Here is a 20,072-nt window from a genome sequence, read left to right on the forward strand (position 1 = left end):
ATGAGCGGCGGCGACCTCTTTAGCGCGCTGCAGGACGATCTCGTCCAGCACGTGCTCTCCTTCCTGCCGTCTCGCGACGCCGTCAAGTCGGCTACGCTCTCCCGCCGCTGGCGCCACCTGTGGAGATCAACCCCGGCAGTACGCGTCCGCGGCGATGGCGACGCCTTTCGCCTCTTCGTCAACACCCTGCTCATCCACCGCGACGGCGCCTCGCCGCTGCGCTTGTTCGAGATCGACGCCGCAGGGCTGTTGATACGCCCCAGCCGCCCAGGTTATGACTCGGACGAGGACGGTGACTACGACGACTACGACTACTACAACGAGGAGCGCAAGGTCGTCGACCCTTACATCGACATGTGGATCAGACACGCCGTGTCCACGTGCCGTGCCCGCTCGCTCACTGCCTGCTTCAAGGGCGTCGACACGATGTGGTCGCCTCCGCAGCCGCCACCTTTCGCCTCCTCCCCGCACCTCACGACGATGCACCTCCAAGGCGTCAAACTCGCCCACGGCCTCCTCGACTTCTCCTGCTGCCCGGCGCTGCTGCACCTCACCCTCAGGGCCTGCCGCCTCCATGGCGAGGCCTTCGTGGCTCCCTCGCTGGAGCGTCTCAGCATCATCGACTCCGACATCCAGGACGGTTGCGGCGAGGAGGATTCGATGACACCCACGAGGATCTGCGCGCCCAGCCTCCGTTATCTGCAGCTATCCGACGAAAATTCCGACTGGGACCCTAGCCCGACAGCTCCGTCCCTCGAGAGCCTGCCCTTGCTGACCAGCGCGAGTATCCAGCTTTCCGGCGACACCCAGATTTGCTATGAAGATACCACCAGGTCCTTGCTTTTGCACGGCTTGTCGGAGGCCACTAGCCTGGAGCTCATAGCTTCGACTACTCAAGGAAGGGTTTGTACTCAAATGCCTAATCTTAAACTGCCTAATCTTAAACTGTTTTCTTCACCGTTAATTTCATAGAGCACAGGTTCTTACAGCTATTTAGAAACTACACTATGCACCGATTAGTTTGCCGCGAAACATAACTTCCGCAGGTTCGGCAAAACTTTTCAGCTTCCGCAGGCCGGTCTGCCCAAACTTCAGTTAGTAAAATCGGCACTGTAAAATAGTCAGACACAATATTGAATTACTATTTACTTGCGTGGTCTGGTGAATTAGCGTGAGAATATTTAATCTTCTCTGACAAACAATGCATGGATCAGAGTTGCTAATCTTAGTAGAATATAGACCATTTCTTGTTAGATTGTTTTATTTTTCTCTTAAACCTTTCTTCATTCATACACACTCTTCTTATAACATATACATCCAGTTGTCTAAAAATCTATCAAGTGTATAAACTAGATTTAGGGAAAAAAAAGGAAAAAACTAGATGGAAAAAATATGGGGACCATCAAGCTTTTAAATTGGAAACGAGGATACACGATACTTAATCAAATGTATTGATATTTTCATGCAGAGTTAATTATTTTGAGAAACTTTATGTGTTGTTTAAAAGGGTAACAAATAGGACAATATTTTATATGCATGCTAATCACTATGTTAACTCCAAAGTTTGGTTATAATTAATATTTCAGATTTTCTGTATGCCATCACTGGGCTAACAATTAATGAATCCATGTAAAGATTTTCATAGTTGCATGTAATACATACTTCCTAAGTTAGTAGATCTTGAAATTGTTGTTATTAATCTTTCATTTGCTCTCTGTCCAGGAAATCTTACTGAGGGATTTAACATGGTGTCCTGTATTCACCAAGCTCAAGACCTTGATCCTTAATGAGTGGTGTGTGTATGATGATGTAACAGCACTTGCATGCCTTATGCGACACACACCAAGAATAGAGGATCTCATTTTGGTACTCAATTTCAAGGTACTGCGTTCATTTCTTGCTTTAGATTGTTTTGCCTTTATTGTGCTCACCATGCAGTTTTTAAGTTGTACTATCTCTGATTCAAAATACATCAGTTTCTAGAAACTGTGTTGTCAATCCTTTTCTCTTTGACCACTGGCACAAAATTAACATATTCATACGAACAGGCATTGCAAAAGTTACACGTTTCTGACCTCGTCTATTCTCTGACAGAGGTGCATATTAATCCTCATATGGTCTCGAGGATCAAAAAATCAAAACCCTTTGATGCTCTTAGACCTGTCATATACACATGGTGACCCCATGCCATACACGCATGGGGTGGTTTTTCAATTTTACGGGTACATGTGAAGTGCTAACTCTTATTTTTTTTGTTCTGCAGATGCCCCCCATTTCGAAGGTGAAAACAGAAGGAATTTATATTACATCAGAACATCCATTTCTTACCTATGAGCACCTTAAGACTGTGGAGATCAAGAAGTGTCGTCGATGTTATGAAGCAAGGGTTAATGAAATCTTGAAATTGTTCAGTGACTGTGGCATACCTAGCAGTAAAATCCGTATCCGCTACAAGAAATCTCAAGGTCAGCCATCTAAGCAAAGGAAATTTCATTCTGTTTAGTTGTCATGTATAAAGTCCACTCAAAGGGAGTACATCGACACAAAATGAAAAACAATTAACTATCTATCGAAAAAATGTATAAATGATTAAGGGAAAGGCAACCATTCTTACATGTATCTGTTGTACGCGTAACAAACATTCAATTACCGCGTAGCAGAATTCATTGTGTTACTATCTAGTGGTAGCTAACAACTAATATTATGCTGAATAAATGTATTTTTTCTGGGCTTAAAAAATCAATAGATATTGATCATCTGCTTTTACTTTCCCATTATTTTTTCTGTTATTGAAAAATCAATAGATATTGATCATCTTCTTTTACTTTCCCATTAGATATATGTAAGTTATATACGGAACGAAGTGAAAGGAGAAATTAAGTAGAGTAAATTGTGGAGGAATTAGCTCCTGCCTTGGTTATAGAGAATTGGCCCTCTGCACCTATAGTCTCAAATAAAGGGAGTAGTACAAAATATGTTTTTTTATAAAGATAATATTTTAATATTGCTTAGATACAAACTACATCGACCTACTTTCTTTAGGTATTTAGATGCACCTTTAAGTTTTTAACTTGTTACATTACCTGGTCAGTGGATGGGTGCTATACATGGTTAATGGTCCTTTTAATAGTACCTATGAAAGAAAAAAAGAATTAGTAGTTGCTTAAAAATATGCTCCAATGAATTAATGTGCACCGGATTGATTTTTTGTGCTGGTTCCCAGGTAAAAAGTAACACACCAAGCTCTAGCTTCAGATGGGTTCAAGCAGCATGCAGATGAAGGATGAGCACTACCGAAACCTACATGTGGGTGATATATAGAAACATGTTTTTTTTTTGGAGATAACTACAAGATATGGAAGTTTCTTTTGGTTCTCGTTATGTTAGAAGATCATATTTTTATTCTAAGGAGTTTTTTGACGATGTTGTTGATGGTGGTTTCTCAAGGGGCTGCATGAGGCTATGCATGCATTTTCTTGTTTTTGTTGCTCACCCGGATTTTTTTAAAATCAAATCTACTGTAAATTTCCTTAATATCTCATGATATTCAAATCTAAATGTTATAGTAGATCCAATTTTCTTGATAAAATAAATGTCCTTAATATGTAAATGTACCGAACAACAATACATAACAAGGCAAACATTGCTCCACATGTACGTAACCGGCCTTCAACCCCCCCCCCCCCCCCCCCCCCCCTCCCGCGCCCTGCCCCCATACGGAACCCTAAAAACTGAACCGACCTCATGTCCACCACCAGAGCAACGCGCGAAAACAATGCACATGTTCCGACATATGGAATCATATGCGAATGCGACACAACACAAACAATTTATGTCAATAACCCGTGTGCTTCTTTGCTTTTGCATACCATTTATTTCCTATTCATCTTGATCAAACCGGAGATCATCCAGGCCTATGTGTTTCGTGCAATTGGCTCATGAAGTCGACCACCTCCAACTCATCCACCCTATAAGCCGGTCGCAAACATCAATATATCGGTGATCAAGAACGACCACTACACCGGTGTCCAACAAAATCGGCAATGCCGACTTGAAAAGAGAAATTTTTTACCCCTCCAACGACACACCGAGCACTTGGCGGGCGTTGACCTCATCGGGAGCCGTATGGCCCCGTTGACGAGGCGCAAAGGTGGCCACTTCCCGATGGAACCTATCTAATATACAGTGGCAAGAGAGATGATGCATCGCACATCTACGGAGTATTGTTTAGTGTAGATTATACTAGACCATAAAAGCGCGCGTTGCCGCGCTCGGCCATTTTAAAGAAAAAATAAACGTATTCGAGAAAAATATGTACAAAACAATATCTTATGAGCTATGTCATATAACTATATGAGAATACCAATACAATTATGCGATTGCATATATGAGTAAATCTGGACACATAAGTAAAATTTGAATTTTGTTCTATAAGAGAGTTTTTACACAAGTTCAGAAGAATCACATCAGAGCTACAGTCCAGAAATGAAGGTGCACGGATCGCACGTGAAATTGAGTCCTGCCTGCAGCTATTGCTTTCTTATTCAACAAAATGGCACCTCCTTGTACATGCCCACACGTGATGAGTTCAGATTATCTGTCTCATCACAGCCTCACGACAGTTCAGGATCTCGTCATTTCCATTTCTCTGATCAAAGGAGAAACAATAAAATTGACCATCACTACGGGGACGACCAGCTACACCGACGGCCCCGCACCGTCGGCACAACAACGTTCACCGTCGGCACCGTCTCTGCCGACGGTCACCGTCGGCGTCTCCCCGTCGGCACATCAGGCGTCGGGGTCTGCGCGTGCACCGTCGGCACAGAACTTCACCGTCGGCACAGCCGTACGCCGACGGCTGGACGGTGGCCGTCGGCCGCCTCATCGTCGGCACAGCCAACCAGCCGTCACGCCGGCGCCGTCAACGTCCCCAGCTGTGCCGACGGTGTAACCGTCGGCACAATTTTTTTTTTTCCCAGAATGGCGGCAAAACGGTGGCTGTTCAAACTGGAAAACCGCGCGAAACTGGGCCTGGCTGTGCCGACGGTGTCACCGTCGGCACAGACCCTGCCATTTGGCACAGCTACGGGCCTACCGTCGGCACAGCCAGGCCCAGTTTTTTCTGTTTTTTGCCAATTTGGCCTCATTTGCTCAGAAAATCGCACAAAATGCACATATTATAGGATTGAATATGCAGTAACATATATAGCACCATATAGCACAAAGATATCACCGTATAGCACCAAATCTCACAAATATAGCATCAAATCTCACAAATAGCACAAATATAGCATACAAGACCATGGTACATACACCGGATCCACTACAAAGATGGAGCGTGTCATCATGTGCTAGTACAATGTAGAAACTATGGTGGTGCACCACCCGAGTGACGATCTAGCTACAGTGACGAGCTAGCTCCGAGTCGGTGAAGTGAGGCCGCTGTATCTCGACGGTGCTCGGGGAGGTAGAACCACGACGAGAGCCACCGGAACCAGAAAAATGCCGAGGTTCGGCAGAAGCACCAGGAGAATGGCGACCGGGGTGCATCGGCGTACCACAAGGAGTGTCGTTCCCGGATTCTCCCAATCCCTACATGTTGGAGGGAGTTAGCAACTTAGCCATGTCACACCAAGTTAGCAACTTAGCCAAGTTAGCAACTTACCGGGGTCAACTGACGCTGACGCTTGTACATGATATAGAACTCCTCCTTGGACGGGAACACTGGCGTCGGCCCCGGATGAGGTGGCTCTGGGAGTGGTTCCTCTCGCACTCCAGTCATCATGAACCGAGTGAAACTCTGCAAGAAACGGGAGAGATAGCTCAGATTCAAACATGGGGACTTATGATGTTTTGCAACCATAGAGATTGAAACTTACCGCCATCTGGTTGCTCGTCCACTGGACATAGGCATCTTTCACAAGGTCATGCTCCTTAACCTTCTCGAGATACTCCTCGTAAGCTACTGCATAGGCCTCCTCGAGCTGAGTCTACAATTTCAGAAATAATGCGTCTCATCAACATAGCCATTCAGGAACAAGAGTCAAAACAGAGGATGAAAGTGTGGATGACTTACATCAACCTCTACCCGAGAACGGCATGTAGTCCGCGAGGAGGTAGCGTAGCTGCCGGAGGGGAGGGTAGCCTTGATCTGCGTGAAGTTCCTCTGAGGCTTGAAACCCCAAAGAAGGCAGGCAGGACGTCCATGCGGCTGGCCGGACCCGCCAGCATCATCGCCACCTCGTCGACCGACTCGGTCATAGGGTCCTCCACCTCGGGATGGAGCTTGGCGTACTCCTCGCAAAGATCTTTCCTTGTTCTCTTTGGCCTTGCCGTAGTACATCTCAGGCGCGGGCCGAGGCTCGTTCGGACCGGGCGTCACCAGCTTCATGTGCGTCCACGCTTCCATCTCACCAAGTTCCCTCCCGAGCTTCTTCCCCTGCATCACAAAACAAATGTTATGCATATCATCGAAAATCAAAAAAATGCAGCTTGTTCCATTTTTATATGTACCAGACGCTCCCGATAGCGATCGGTGCTGCTGCTCCCCGCAGTGTGTGTTCCCTGAGAACCACGGTTGGCCTTGTTCCGGTCGCTCACGGCCTTGAAATCGGGGTTTTCGCCGACCCAATTCTTGACCAACTCCATGAAGGCGGCCCTCTTATTATTATCAGCCCAATGTGGTACAACCTGCAAAATCAAAACTCATTTGAAGAACAAACAATATAGTTGCAAGTTAGCCGCGGTACATAGAATCGCATTGACAATTACTTACCGACATGAAGTCATCTATCGTCATAGCCGGGGCGAGTCCCTGCACAATCTCAGGCTTTGTGTACCTTACGCCCTGCTCAGCATAGAAGTGGCCGATGCACGTGATCCTCTGGTTGTACCACTGCTGCCGTGTCAACTTCCGACACATGTTACGGAGCACCACGTCCGCCCTATCCTTATGCTCAGTCGCCACCCTATAATTGCGCTGCAATCAAGCATAACAGAAAGTGTGAGAGGCATGAGTTATCACGGTGGGGTTATCAACTACATATGAACGAAACCCAAAGAGTATGCATTACGTACCCAAAACTTCTTGATCACGGCGTCGGCGGCGGAAGCAAAGCCAGGGTAAGGCGCTATCTCATAGTCTTCCCAAGTGTAGGCTAGCTTGGACTCGCCCCCAAGGACCGGAGTGTACATCCCCGGCCAGTACTTCCTAATAGCAGCTCCAATCAGACTCCCTGGCACGCGGACATTCTTCCCCGTGTATGTGAAATTCCTGCACAATTATCAAACATTAGAAAATGCTAAGTGTCATAACGAAAATGAAATCACCTTACTACTTACTCTATCTTTCCTGGGACAAGGAGCCACTTCTCATCCTCCGTAGCAGGTTCCTTACTCTCATCGGGAACCTGCGCTTCCCCACGAATCCGCAACTTCTTCGGAGCCATCTCCGTCGAAGCCTCCTCGTCCCTAGACTCCTCCTCCTCCTCCCTAGTGTCCTCCTCCTCCTCCCTAGTGTCCTCCTCCTCGTCCAGCGACTGTGAAGCCACTGAGCCGTGGCGCAGGGAATGTCAGCTAGAAGGAGCCGTGCATTCCCCCTCGTCCTCCAGCTCGTCCCTCCCCTCGTCCTCCAGCTCGTCCTCCCCCTCGTCCTCCAGCTCGTCCTCCCCTCGTCCTCCCCGTCCTCCGTCTGCGTCTTCGTAACGCCGGGTGGGAATAATGGGTCTTGCACTCCGTCTGGAAGCACCCGGCCCTGGCTTCCGCTGATGCATCTGATCAAGCAAGGAGCTCGATGATGCCTTCCGTCCGCTCATATTGGGCAATTACCTGCATAAGAAAAAGAGAAAATAATTAATAAGCATGTTGAAAATTAATAAGCATAATGACAAATATAGGTACTAAGCATAATGAAAAATGTAGGTATTAAGCATAATGACAAATGTATGTATTAAGCATAATGCTAATGTAGGTACTAAGCATAATGACAAATGTATGTATTAAGCATAATGATAATGTAGGTACTAAGCATAATGACAAATGTATGTATTAAGCATAATGATAATGTAGGTACTAAGCATAAAAGACCCTCACCATTCATCACCACTCTCATCTCTAGGCATTGGGTTCTCAGCCTCACTATCAAAATCAGTATCATATGAGTATTCATGGTCGGCATTGGGTTCCGGTTGAGTCTCGACAATGTTGTCTTTGCTCGCATGGCGCTTGGTGAGCATAGCTATGTCCTTCAGGTCCACCACGGTCTCACCACGCATTTGTACATCGTTGTGGAGATCCTGAAGACCTATGTCTATTTGAAGAGCCCCGAACTGCTCTTCCTCTTGATAGAAAATTCCCTCATATGTTACCGGGTCAATGTTGTTGTAATCGTCCTCGGAGGGGATGGGTAGCTTACCATGTGGCGATACCTGGAACACGACTTCCCAGCCCATGAGTTCCTCATTCTGACATGGGTAGGACAAATAATAAACTTGCTTGGTTTGGTGAGCCACAACATAGACGTCGGATCCGCTGTAGGTGGTTGTAGGCCTAACTTCAACTAAACCAATGGAAGGGGTGCTTCTCATTCCACCGTGTGGGTCAAACCAGTGGCATTTGAACACAAAGAGCTTGAGTTCTATGTTTGCGTTGTTGAACGTCAACTCGTATACCTTTTGTAACCTTCCATAGTAATCAAGATCATCGGCTCCGCGGGTGTAGACCCCAGTATTTATTGTTTTTGCATTAGGCCGGTTCTTCTGGTGAAACTCCGTATGGAAGCGATACCCATTTACATCATACTTCTCATGCGTATGGACTCTACGGTTAAAACCCTGGGAAACGCATCTCAACTCATCTGTCATCTCAACGTTGGGATCAGCTCCCTACAAGTTCAGTTCAGATTATTTTGTGCATTAGTTACGTGTAATAAGACAAGTCACGGATTGCAAAGTAAGAGGAACATTTGAGAAATTACTTTTTCATGGAACCAGTTCACGAAGCTTTTATTTAAGGGCGGGGCACCCTCTTTCAGAAGAGTGTACCACTGCGTGGGAGTGGGACCATTTCTTCCTGACCACATTTCATCATGGAATTGGCTGAAAGGAGAAAATACGTATTAGACCAAAACCAAGTTACTGGTTGCAAAGTAATTGGTTCATCATTTTACCTCATGAAATCGACCACTTCCTCCATGTTCATAAGCACGTAAAGCATTATGCAATCCTTCTCTTCTGGCGAAATGTTCTCCACTTTTGAGGCACCGGCCTTGCCACCGGGATATTTGAAGAGCAAGAGCTTTGGGTCACGGTTGGGCTCATCGGAATTGTACCGAGCGACCGGGTTATGCTTAGTGGGCACATCATTGGCATAGTACATTGTCGTGGCGTCTGCCATCTCATGGAGGAGAGTTGCCTCAGCTATGCATGCTTCAATCTTATTTTTGTTTCCACATTTGTACCGAATATATTTGAACTCCCTCTCAATACAAAACTGCCAACGATACTGCACCGGTCCCCCCAAGAGTGCCTCGTTGGCGAGATGCACGATGAGATGTAACATCGGAGTGAAGAAGCCTGGGGGGAATATCATCTCTAACTTGCATAGCATGTCCGGCACTTGCTGCTGCAGCTTCTCAATCACCTCGGTACATATCTGCTTAGCACAGACCGTGCGGAAAAAATGGCTCACCTCCGCAAGCACTCGCCAGACATGATCGGGGAGATACCCTCGAAGCATCACCGGCATCAGCCGCTCAATCCATATATGATAGTCGTGACTCTTGAGCCCGTTTATTTTTCCTGTAGCAAGATTGACTCCCTTACTCATATTCGAACAATAACCATCAGGGAACATCACGTCATATTTGAGCCACGTAAATGCCTCCTTCTTGTCGGCGCTATCAAGACAGTACTTGGCATGCGGCTTTAACCAACCTTTTCGATTGCCCTCAGGAGGCTGCATGTGTAGAGCCACCCTGTCACATATCTCCTCAATATCGACTCTAGCTGAAACATTATCCCTTGACTTGCCTGGTATGTTGCAGCAGGTGTTAAGGAATGCCTCCCCACAATTCTTTTCGGTGTGCATCATATCGATATCATAGGTATATGTGGAAACAAGTACCATCCCATATGATCCCAAGGTTCTCTCCGGTTCACCTCCGAGGGAGTTCCCCCCTATACATGCAGAATCTGCCTAAGTGTAGGAACCCCATGTCCGAGAAGCCGGGCACACCCGGAGGGGGTAGCATTGGATATAGAACCATCTCAAATCACTTTTGTGCATGCCATGTGGACACACACAAATTTTGGGGCCATTCCCTAGGTCCGATGCTCGATTTCTGACGAAACCCTAGTTCTGTTGACCGCGCCGTCTACCCCTTTGACTGCATCCCATCGGGGGTCCCCCGGTGGGCGTATGCCTACGTTTGAGCTTGGTTAGGTCATAGGTACATGTGGAAACAAGTATCATCCCATATGATCCCAAGGTTCTCTACGGTTCACCTCCGAGGGAGTTCCCCCCTATACATGCAGAATCTCTCCTGCCCTTTTTTTCCCGCCCACCCTTTTCCCGCTGCTTCTCTCCCGCCCTTTTTCCCGCCCACCCTTTCCCGCTCCTTCTCTCCCGCCCTTTTTTCCCGCCCACCCTTTCCCGCTGCTTCTCTCCCGCCCTTTTTTCCCGCCCACCCTTTCCCGCCCATTCTCTCCCGCCATGTTTTCCCGCCGTTTCAGCCCCTCGTCGGCCTATATATAGCCATGGCTTCTCCACTAACAGCACCAGCAACATTTCTCCCTTCATCACTTCTCTCATCCAATAGAACCACAAAATCCTCTGAGCTGAGCTGCCGCTGAGATGGCTCCTCGTCGCCGTAGCAACACGGGCTTCATCGGCGTTCGCCTGCGGGACATTTCGCGGCTGAAATCACCGCCGGTGGTACGCGTGTGTGGCTCGGCACCTTCTACACGAAGGAGGCTGCTGCCCGCGCATACGACGTTGCGGCTTGGAGGTTTGGCCGGCCGCGCCACGAAATGAACTTCCCGGAGGTCAGGTCTCTGACGGAAGCTCAGAGTCTCTCTACTGAGCCACTACTTCGCTCACAGGGTGAAGCGCGGCGGTACAGGGCTGGCCAGCGGCGGATTGATACCACCGAGGCGGACGAGCAGTTCATGGCACAGTGGCGCAGAGACCATCCCGGAGACGTCGAGGCAACGCGCGCATTCTGGAAGGAGAAGCGTACGTGGAGAGAGAGAGGAGGGCGGGAAAGCGGCAGAGGAAGGCCGAGGTTGAAGCAGAGTACGCCAAAGGAGAGGCGTCGACATGGGGGGAGAATGATGAACGGTGGTTGTGGAACCTCACAACCACCGCTTCAGAGGACACCCCCAGCGAGGATGAAGATTTCGACTTCTCTGATTAATATGTGTGTGTCGAGTCCGTGTGTCTAGCGGGTCATGTGTCGACCCAGTGTTCTTTAAAAGCTTTGGTTTGTGTGTGGGTCTAGTTCTTTAAGTGTTTTGGTTCATGTGTGTGGGTGTAGTTTCTTTAAGTGTTTTGCTTCCTCTGTGTGGGTGTAGTTCTTTAACTGTTTCGGTTCGTGTGTGGGTCTAGTTCTGTAAGCGCTTTGGTATGTGTGTGAGTCTAGTTATTTAAATATTTTGTATCGTGTGTGGGTCTTAAGTATTTTGTATCGTGTGTGGGCCATTCACCCCCTCCGAGGTTCGATTTCTGGCGAAGGGGTTCTATACCGCCCTTATACATATATATAGGTTTCTCGCAAAGGGGTTCGCCAAAATAGCAGTGAGAAATAAATAAAAAAAAATGATATGGATTAATAATTATATGGGTAATAATTATCTCTTTGATGCAAAAAAAAACAGGAAAAACCAAAAAATGTGCATAATTGGCTGTGCCGACGGCCGCCGTTGTGCCGTGGGTCACCGTCGGCACAGCACAAGGGGGACCCAGCAGTCAGTTGCTGTGCCGACGGCCGCCGTTGCGCCGTGGGCTACCGTCGGCACAGTGCAGACGGCGCCGTGACAGGTTAACGGCTCGGCCCTCCTGTCAGATCGTGTACCGACGGTTCCAGATGTGCCGACGGTGACCTTCGGGCTCCACCTAGCTGTGCCGACGGCCGCGGTTGCGCCGAGGGTGGCCGTCGGTGTACCGTGCGTTGTGCCGACGGCCGTGCTGTGCCGACGGTCAGCTCCGTCGCCGGTCGACGAGGGCCGCTGTGCCGACGGCCCCGACATTTGGCCGTCGGCACATGGGCTGGCCGTCGGCACATGGAGTTTCTCCCGTAGTGCATGTTCCGTAAGCTAGTGTGTTACTGTAAACATTTTGCAACACTCATCTTCCCTGGACCATTTATATTGATCTGAAAAAACAATGATCAGGAGCAATTATAACACAGTTCGATTATTTTCATGCTCAGTTTTGTTTAGTGTTGCAACATGTTGAAGAAGTGAAAAGGCTTAAGAAAATATATTCAGTGTCCACTGAAATCCATCCAGTAAATTTTACAAATTCATATGTTAAAATATTAAACAAGTATACATCTCAATTCAGAGGAATGAGAAATGGTTATATCAATATTGTGTAGGAAATATATACCTTCACCATACAAATTATCCCTACTTCCATAAGATTTCTTGTACCTGTAGATGTAGAAACCTAGTGCTAAATAATTGGTCAGAAATTTAAATATCTAAAGGTTGGAACAGATTTTTAGCATCGCTGTGATCTTATGTATGAGCAGCAGTTAAATACAAAATATTTTTTTGCGAAATAATTATAAAAATTTGGACAACATGATTCTAAAACCAGTTCAAGATTTTGCAAAAGATTGCCAAGAGAGAAGTTGAGAACTTTCGAAACCCAAACTACATTCAAAATATCTCAACAAGAAGACTGAATTAACCAATCATCATCTGATAAATATGAATATCATGTACAATTAAACATATAATTACTCTTATGGCAAAATTTTAGTACCAACCGCACATGTCAATCGCACAAAACGAATGAAGTTCATTAGTCATCTTGATCAGATAAAAAAAAGCAATCTTGTGGGATCCTGGTATGTAAACTTCATATAATGTTCAACAATGGAGTTAAAGTGCGTACAAATATCACAATATTTATTTTTTGTACATTATCACAATATTACTTGATTGGCATATGATGAAGTCACTGGACAAACAATACACTAAATAAACCACACCGATTGGCAAAATTAGTGATTTAAGTAGCAGACTATATAAATTATATGATTACAACAGTTTCACTACATACCATTCAGCATGGTGATACAGACTTGAACTAACTTGAATTTATGTTTTTTCACATTATAATATTTTATTTCATGCTCATTTGCAGACACCAGATTTTCCATGCGTTTCCCTCTTTAGGGGAAGACCGAATTGAGTGTTTGAGTGAAATTTGCTTTGTGACCCTACAAATTGGATTAATATATTAGGGAAAACAGAGTAATTCTGCAATTCCGTACAAAGGTGCAAAAGGATTTGAAGATAAACTTGGATAAAAATAGAGTAGAGCTGGGATTACAAAGGCTTTAGAAAAAATATGAAAGCTGCACCTTCCATAATGGAGATATGAAATTTTCACTTGTGGATCGGTTGGAAGAAGGTTGGCATCCATCATGCTGAGGTCGCTACTGGAGATGGGAAAGTGGTGAGGGATGTGTTGTGTGGACCTGTGAATGAGCTGTAGCTACAACTTAATACTGGCTGAAAGAATATAAATGTCATGTTTCTAAGGTTTTATATTTCTAAAGTAAAAGCATTGGCTCACAATTAGTAAAAGTGTAGAAAATGATATGCTGCGAACAGAGAATGGGCAACTAAACCTAAAAAGGATATGATGCGAACACAGAATGGGCAACTAAACCTGAAAGGGGCTATCAATACTTACCGAACCAAATGCAGACATGGCAGACTGCTAGCTGAACCAAACCTGATATATTTTGCAAGATTTAAGAAATTTAAATTTTGTGTGAGAAAAAATTGAGAAGCAGATCAGCAATGTCACACCTTCTCCTCCATCAACTCTGGAGTCGGTGGACCATGAGATGACAGCTGGCTGAGCTGGTGAGCTAAACGTGGCCTGGCTGTCAGTGGAAGAGATGCAAAATGTGTTGAGAGTCGCTGGACTTGTCGTGTGTGTGCCAAGGGCCACTTGTAAGCGTGTGTATCTATAAGAGACAAGACATTCACGTTGTAAGGCATGTGGAGAAAAGTAAACGAATTCTGAATGGACTATGCTACACGGTGCCCAGGCACCGGATAGTCTACCGCAATGCTCTCCTTGTCTGAACTAAAAACTTCCCCAAAATGGAATGCGGGACCAGCTCTGATAGCGACACTTTCCAAAAATGGAAAGCGGGACCAGGATTGACAGCGACACGTACCAGAAAGGTACATGACCATTTTCCAGCTGAAGGGAAGACAAGGGCGGAAAAAAAGGGCCACAAATCCAGACCAAATGGTCCAAAGTTCCAGCCTGCCACCAATGTGGTTAAAGGTCAAGCTTGTACTACATGCCAATCCAAATCATAACGATTTTTAGACCAGTAATTAAATGCAATTAAGCAAACGGAAAAGGAAAAGCAGGGCAAACAAAGATCCATCCAATGTGTTGTACAAAAACCTGACGAAGCTAAACTTTACTCCTGTTGTGTAAATCTTCTACCCCTAATTAAGCTCAGGATTAACTATCCCCAAGGTTTGGCATAGCCGTACCACCAGACTGTTACACATATCTAGAAGTGCCTGCATGTAACAAATCTTGGGGCTAATCATAGTATCATCGTGCAGATCCATGTCTTACATGAGGACCACATTTGCTTGCAGGAACTGCACAAAGAAACCAAGATGCATATAAATAAAAACTACATCTATGCATATATCTGCGAGTTAAAAATATACATCCTATTCTGCATAAATTATCCCTAAAAGCATGACCTGAAACTCTGGAAAAATAGAGCAAATACTGGGAGATATTGCAATCTGGTTATAGGAGGAAAAAACAACATCCATAACTAGTATTTCTAACATATTAAGTGGAAAAATTACAACATGGAAAACGGACGGAAAATCAGTCAATTTTTTAACCAACAAAATGGTAATATAGGTATATGGAAAAAAATACATCCTACAAACAAAGTACTATGTATAGGATGTACTAAATGTAGAGGAATTACATCCGGAGCAAGTATTTCTATGCACAAATTTCATCCTAAACATGTACTGCATGATGAGTTATATGTAACAAATACGAGTAACTAATAAGGACATCCCCAATCATTTCGACATGTAACATGTTCATCCTAGGTTGTAAAAAATACATAAAAATGCATCAAACAGAGCCTATCCTTCTTCCATACGTGTTTGCTTCAACTACCACGAACCTACAGCTAAATAAACAGATCTGCCATGCGTGAGTAGGGCGCGTCGAGACCAACAGATGCAAAATGTGTTTTGGAGCTAAGCTATCCTCTAATGAAACAATAATCTATCGCAGATGAACATGTTGAACATGCGCGTACAAAATTCTGAGCATGGCTGATAACGCCAGAGCAAAAACGGAGGCGAAAAACGAACATGAAGTAGGTGGACACTAACCGGAAACAAATCAAAGAGAACAGCAAGGCTGTTTGGATGAAGGACTGCATTGCCGATGATCCTCCTCTGCCCTAGCATCCCAGCATGGCCCTGCCTTGAGACCGCTGCTCGATAATAACCCGAGAAAATACATCCTATGAGTGAAACTTATACTACAAACATATGGGCAGGATATATTTATTACTCAAAAATTGCATACTCCCTCCGATCCCTATTAATTGACTCGGAGTTAGTACAAAGTTTTACTAAATCCAAGTTAATCAAAAGGCATCGGAGAGAGTAGTATATTATACAGTAACACCCCATCCCATAATTATTATTAAAAAACCAGAAGAATTACAATAGAATACATGTATGTAACTAATTGAGACAAATTGCATAGATTACTACATAATAAACCTACTGTATACTCTAAATACAGAGATACTGAAGTCATATATAAACTGGGACCTGTACAAGTACCACCCTGACTACAAAAAAATGACTATCGCCCAGACTACTAGACAAGCACAAACATGAGTGCTCAAAGAGAACAACCTTACTAGAGGAGGCACCACCGTGAACTCGAGATACAATCAGCACCACCGTGAACTGAACAATCAACTTGAGGCGCATAGATGATTGATTTGTACAACAATGAAATAGCATGGCATAAGGTTATATAATTACATGCATAACTTAATGTCTAATAAACATTTTTTTATCAGCATAAGATTACAAGTATCAGTATTACCACAAAGTATTTCAGATGAACTTACGCTTCATGTTCTCTTATGAATGCATCAGCGCACTTTGCAAAACTACATCCATTCGACTAGGACGATAGTACATTTCCCAAGGTCCTAAATGATTAAAATACAGCCAGAAAAAGAGGTGATTACAAGAGTGCCAAGTAGAGAACTAAGTGCAGCATAAACGGATTTAGCATCAGCAACATCCCCTTAAAGCCCCGCATGTAATAAAAGGATGGCAAACAGGATTGAATCATCTAGTTTGTAGTTTCTGAACAAGCTTACATGCTGACACAACATATTTTAGATGAAGATGGTAATTTTTGCATAATCTGTTTATAATCCATGCATGTAAGAACTAAATCTCATGCAACAGTACCATGATCCATCATAGCAGAATCACAAAAAGGTAGGGAAATGACAGAAGTTTGCACAATTTGCAGAACCACTCCATGTAATGTGCCGGAAAAGAAAAAGGTTCACACCAGCTTCTGAACCAAGAACGTCAAACCTGATGCATACATATACTGATATACAAAAGGCAGCATGTACTTTCCCTTTAGTCCATTTTCAGTCGACATGTAAACCGCCATTAGTTGGTTTAGCTTGTAGACATCCCATAGTATGAAACATACAGGGACATGATTTATTTAATTGCCTAATTTACATCCTAAAAATTACACAGTAATCTCACAAATGTACACAACTGATTAATTTTTTTACATCCTACGGGTGCAAATATATGCCCAGTCTTGAGCAAGTTAAGAGAATGTTGCATCCGTTATAATAATATAAATCATGTGATAAAATCCTAGATACCGTGTGTACAAGAAGAAATACAATCAGTAATATTGAGTTAGTTGGATTTCCACATCCACAACACAGCTTAATCATGAAAAAATACATCCAGAAAAATGGATAGAAACCCTTTGTTGGCATGGTTTCTTCACACAAATTTGTACAGATAACATACTAATTTGAACAAAAAATCATCAGAGAAAACCCTACTATGTAATTCCACACCTTAAATTACATCCTGTATAATGTGGTTGGGTTCTGTACATGTAAAAACTGAACCAAATAAGCACTACTGGATATTCTACAAACAAAATACAACTTACGAAGATGAACTGAAGCCCCATGGCCACCAGCGTGCCTAGCTCATACTGAATATACATGGATAACTTATGAAGAAGAACTGAACAAACTTTAGGGAGAATCCAGCGTGAAATCACATCAAAACGAACAGCAATCGCAGAAACAAACAATGGAGGAGGAGGGGGTGCGACCAAACTGAAACACTCACCAGCATGAAAAATCGACAGACGAACAAAGGTGCTTGCCACGCAGTACCAACGACTCCTCCCATACGATCCACCCGCCTTGTATGCGTCAGATCGGAGCTGCGCCGCCGATACTCCTTCACTGCCCCTCTCAAGTCGGACGCCCCACCTTGGACGCGTCGATTCGTGAGGCCGCACTGCCGATGCTCCTTCACCGGACATCTCGCTACAAGTCGCCGACTTCGGAAGCGGCGATTCATGGGGGCGCGTCACCGAACGACCCCCTCTCACCACGGCAACCCCATCGGGGGATTCGATCTGCACGTCCGAGCCTTCAACGCTCCACCCGCTACTGCCGCCACGAACAGCACACCCATCCCGCTGTTTCTGCCAGACCTCTCACCGCCGATGAGTATGATTTTGCCATGGATTCCGAGGAGAGATCGATGTGGGACGAGAGAGGAGAGGGGACAGGGGAGTGGGGAAGATCTGGAGCGACGAACCAGAAAACGGTACTGTAGAGGAAATGGATAAGGGGTAGGTGTTGTTTTTCCTGGACTGTTCTGTGGTTTCGCGTGAGCCGTACGATAAGATCCGACGCTCACGAGAAGGGAGCACCGCGTATGACCAGAGGGTGCCCAGGCACGAATTAGAAATTGGGATTCTGAATTCTCATCTCTTGTTCTCTGTTCTCATCATCCCCTTGCCCCTCTCACCTCGCCCTCCAATTCTCATGTATTCTCTGGATTGGGTGATTGCCCTCTGCACCCACTCTAGGGACATCACAAGCAATAACAATTGTGTAACCAACTAACCATTAGAAGGCAGGAGCCAGGAACGGAAATAAAAAGAACTTCATCATCCTCCACAGAATCCCAACAAGATGAATCCGAGAGAGGTGAATTATAGAGGGATTGGTCACTCAGAGATGGGAGGTGAAAAGCTGTACTTATGTGCCGTCGAATATGCTAGTCCAGTGGTCGCCCCCGCCTCCTCCTTTCTCTTGCACCAGCAAGGCCTCTTCTCCTCCGCATCTCTACGTCGTCGAGATGCTGACGGCACTGCCTCCTCGTCCACACCGCGCGCTGTTTCCTGTCACCATCGCCATCTTGCCCGTCGTCGAGATGCTGACGGCACAGGCTCTTCATGATCCGGCATAAAAAGCATAATACAACAATAATTAGAGCCTGTGTATTCTGAGGAAACATGAAGAGAGAGAAATCAAAGATCGAAGTGTGTATTCTCGAAAAAACGAGATATCAAAAATCTGCAAGCTAGGAACATGGCTGCAAGAAACAGTAAGATGAACGATTGATGAAGATGAGCATAATTAGCATCATAAAGTAGAGGAGAGCAGGCGGACATGCAAGAAACGGCGTTCATTACAACTGGAAAAGTAACTGAAGAACGGGGGCGGCACACCTTCTGTGTCATCAATTGCACAAGCAATGGCTGTGGCGGTGCGATGCTTCCTTGATCTTCCGAGGCATGGTACAATTCTATAGCTGGAAGTTAGGCCATATAACTAAGAAAGCGGCCCAATGACAACCCGGTTCACGAGACGATCTCCAAGTCATTTCCGAGAGTAGCGGCCCAGCTATGTTGGGCCGACAGGATCGTGCAGCCAACACAACGAAAAATGACCAGACGGGAGCAGCGGTTGAAGGATAGATCTAGAGCATCCATGAGCGAGATCGGACGGCTGACAACCTCAAAACGCTGTGGAAGGGTCTAGGTGGTTCTGTAGGATAACGTTGCATAGAAAACAAAAAATTTCCTACCGCGAACACGCAATCCAAGCCAATATGCAATCTAGAAGACGGTAGCAACGAGGGGATTATCGAGTCTCACCCTTGAAGAGATTCCAAAGCCTACAAGATGAGGCTCTTGTTGCTGCGGTAGACGTTCACTTGCCGCTTGCAAAAGCGCGTAGAAGATCTTGATCACGGCGCCACGAACGGGCAGCACCTCCGTACTCGGTCACACGTTTGGTTGTTGATGAAGACGACGTCCACCTCCCCGTTCCAGCGGGCAGCGGAAGTAGTAGCTCCTCTTGAATCCGACAGCACGACGGCGTGGTGTCGATGGCGGTGGAGAATCCCGGCGGAGCTTCGCTAAGCGTGCGGGGAAAAAGGAGTAGTGGGACGGCTAGGGTTTGGGGAGAGGGGGGCGCCGGCCATCTAGGTGGTGCGGCCACCTTGGTGTGTTGGGGTGGCCGGCCCCCTCCCCTTGGCCCCTCATTATATAGGTGGAAGCCCCAAGTGTTGGACTACAAGTCTTCGAATAAGACCCGAACCCAAAACCTTCCATGTGATAGGGAAACCTACCCAAGGTGGGAATCCCACTTGGGGTGGGATTCCCCCCTTCCATGTGGGGGGTTGGCCGGCCCCCTTGGTGGAGACCAAGGTGGACTCCACCCT

At 45.7% G+C, this 20,072-nt stretch overlaps 3 protein-coding genes across 7 annotated transcripts; 1 reads left to right on the plus strand and 2 right to left on the minus strand.

Annotated features, from left to right (window-relative positions):
• On the plus strand, nt 1-2,503 carry LOC139833818 (F-box protein At4g22280-like). Its single transcript, XM_071824167.1, has 3 exons — nt 1-903; nt 1,723-1,881; nt 2,264-2,503. The coding sequence occupies exons 1-3, from the start codon at nt 1-3 to the stop codon at nt 2,501-2,503; spliced, it is 1,302 nt and encodes a 433-aa protein (XP_071680268.1).
• A 2,637-nt stretch (nt 2,504-5,140) lies between these two features.
• Nucleotides 5,141-7,547, minus strand: LOC127314430 (uncharacterized). Its single transcript, XM_071824168.1, has 8 exons — nt 7,345-7,547; nt 7,081-7,276; nt 6,779-6,982; nt 6,517-6,693; nt 6,080-6,442; nt 5,883-5,993; nt 5,669-5,803; nt 5,141-5,595 (listed from the first exon to the last, which is right to left on the minus strand). Exons 1-8 carry the CDS (start codon nt 7,449-7,451, stop codon nt 5,401-5,403), a joined length of 1,488 nt encoding a protein of 495 aa, XP_071680269.1. The 5' UTR covers nt 7,452-7,547; the 3' UTR covers nt 5,141-5,400.
• A 4,754-nt stretch (nt 7,548-12,301) lies between these two features.
• Nucleotides 12,302-18,197, minus strand: LOC127314429 (uncharacterized). 5 transcript variants are annotated; one of them, XM_071824706.1, is made up of 6 exons: nt 15,639-18,197; nt 14,049-14,870; nt 13,930-13,971; nt 13,595-13,722; nt 12,610-12,653; nt 12,302-12,373 (listed from the first exon to the last, which is right to left on the minus strand). In XM_071824706.1, exons 3-6 carry the CDS (start codon nt 13,945-13,947, stop codon nt 12,315-12,317), a joined length of 249 nt encoding a protein of 82 aa, XP_071680807.1. In that variant the 5' UTR covers nt 13,948-13,971; nt 14,049-14,870; nt 15,639-18,197; the 3' UTR covers nt 12,302-12,314. The 5 variants fall into 5 exon arrangements, 1 of the variants encoding a protein (XP_071680807.1); XR_007859643.2 differs by lacking the exons at nt 12,302-12,373; nt 12,610-12,653 and having other exon boundaries at nt 13,016-13,722; nt 15,639-16,480; nt 17,491-18,193; XR_007859644.2 differs by lacking the exons at nt 12,302-12,373; nt 12,610-12,653 and having other exon boundaries at nt 13,016-13,722; nt 15,639-15,742; nt 16,176-18,191.
• Between the last annotated feature and the right edge of the window lie 1,875 nt (nt 18,198-20,072).

This window comes from Lolium perenne, chromosome 7 (genome assembly GCF_019359855.2).
Source record: "Lolium perenne isolate Kyuss_39 chromosome 7, Kyuss_2.0, whole genome shotgun sequence".
In the NCBI taxonomy this organism is placed as follows: Eukaryota; Viridiplantae; Streptophyta; class Magnoliopsida; order Poales; family Poaceae; genus Lolium; species Lolium perenne.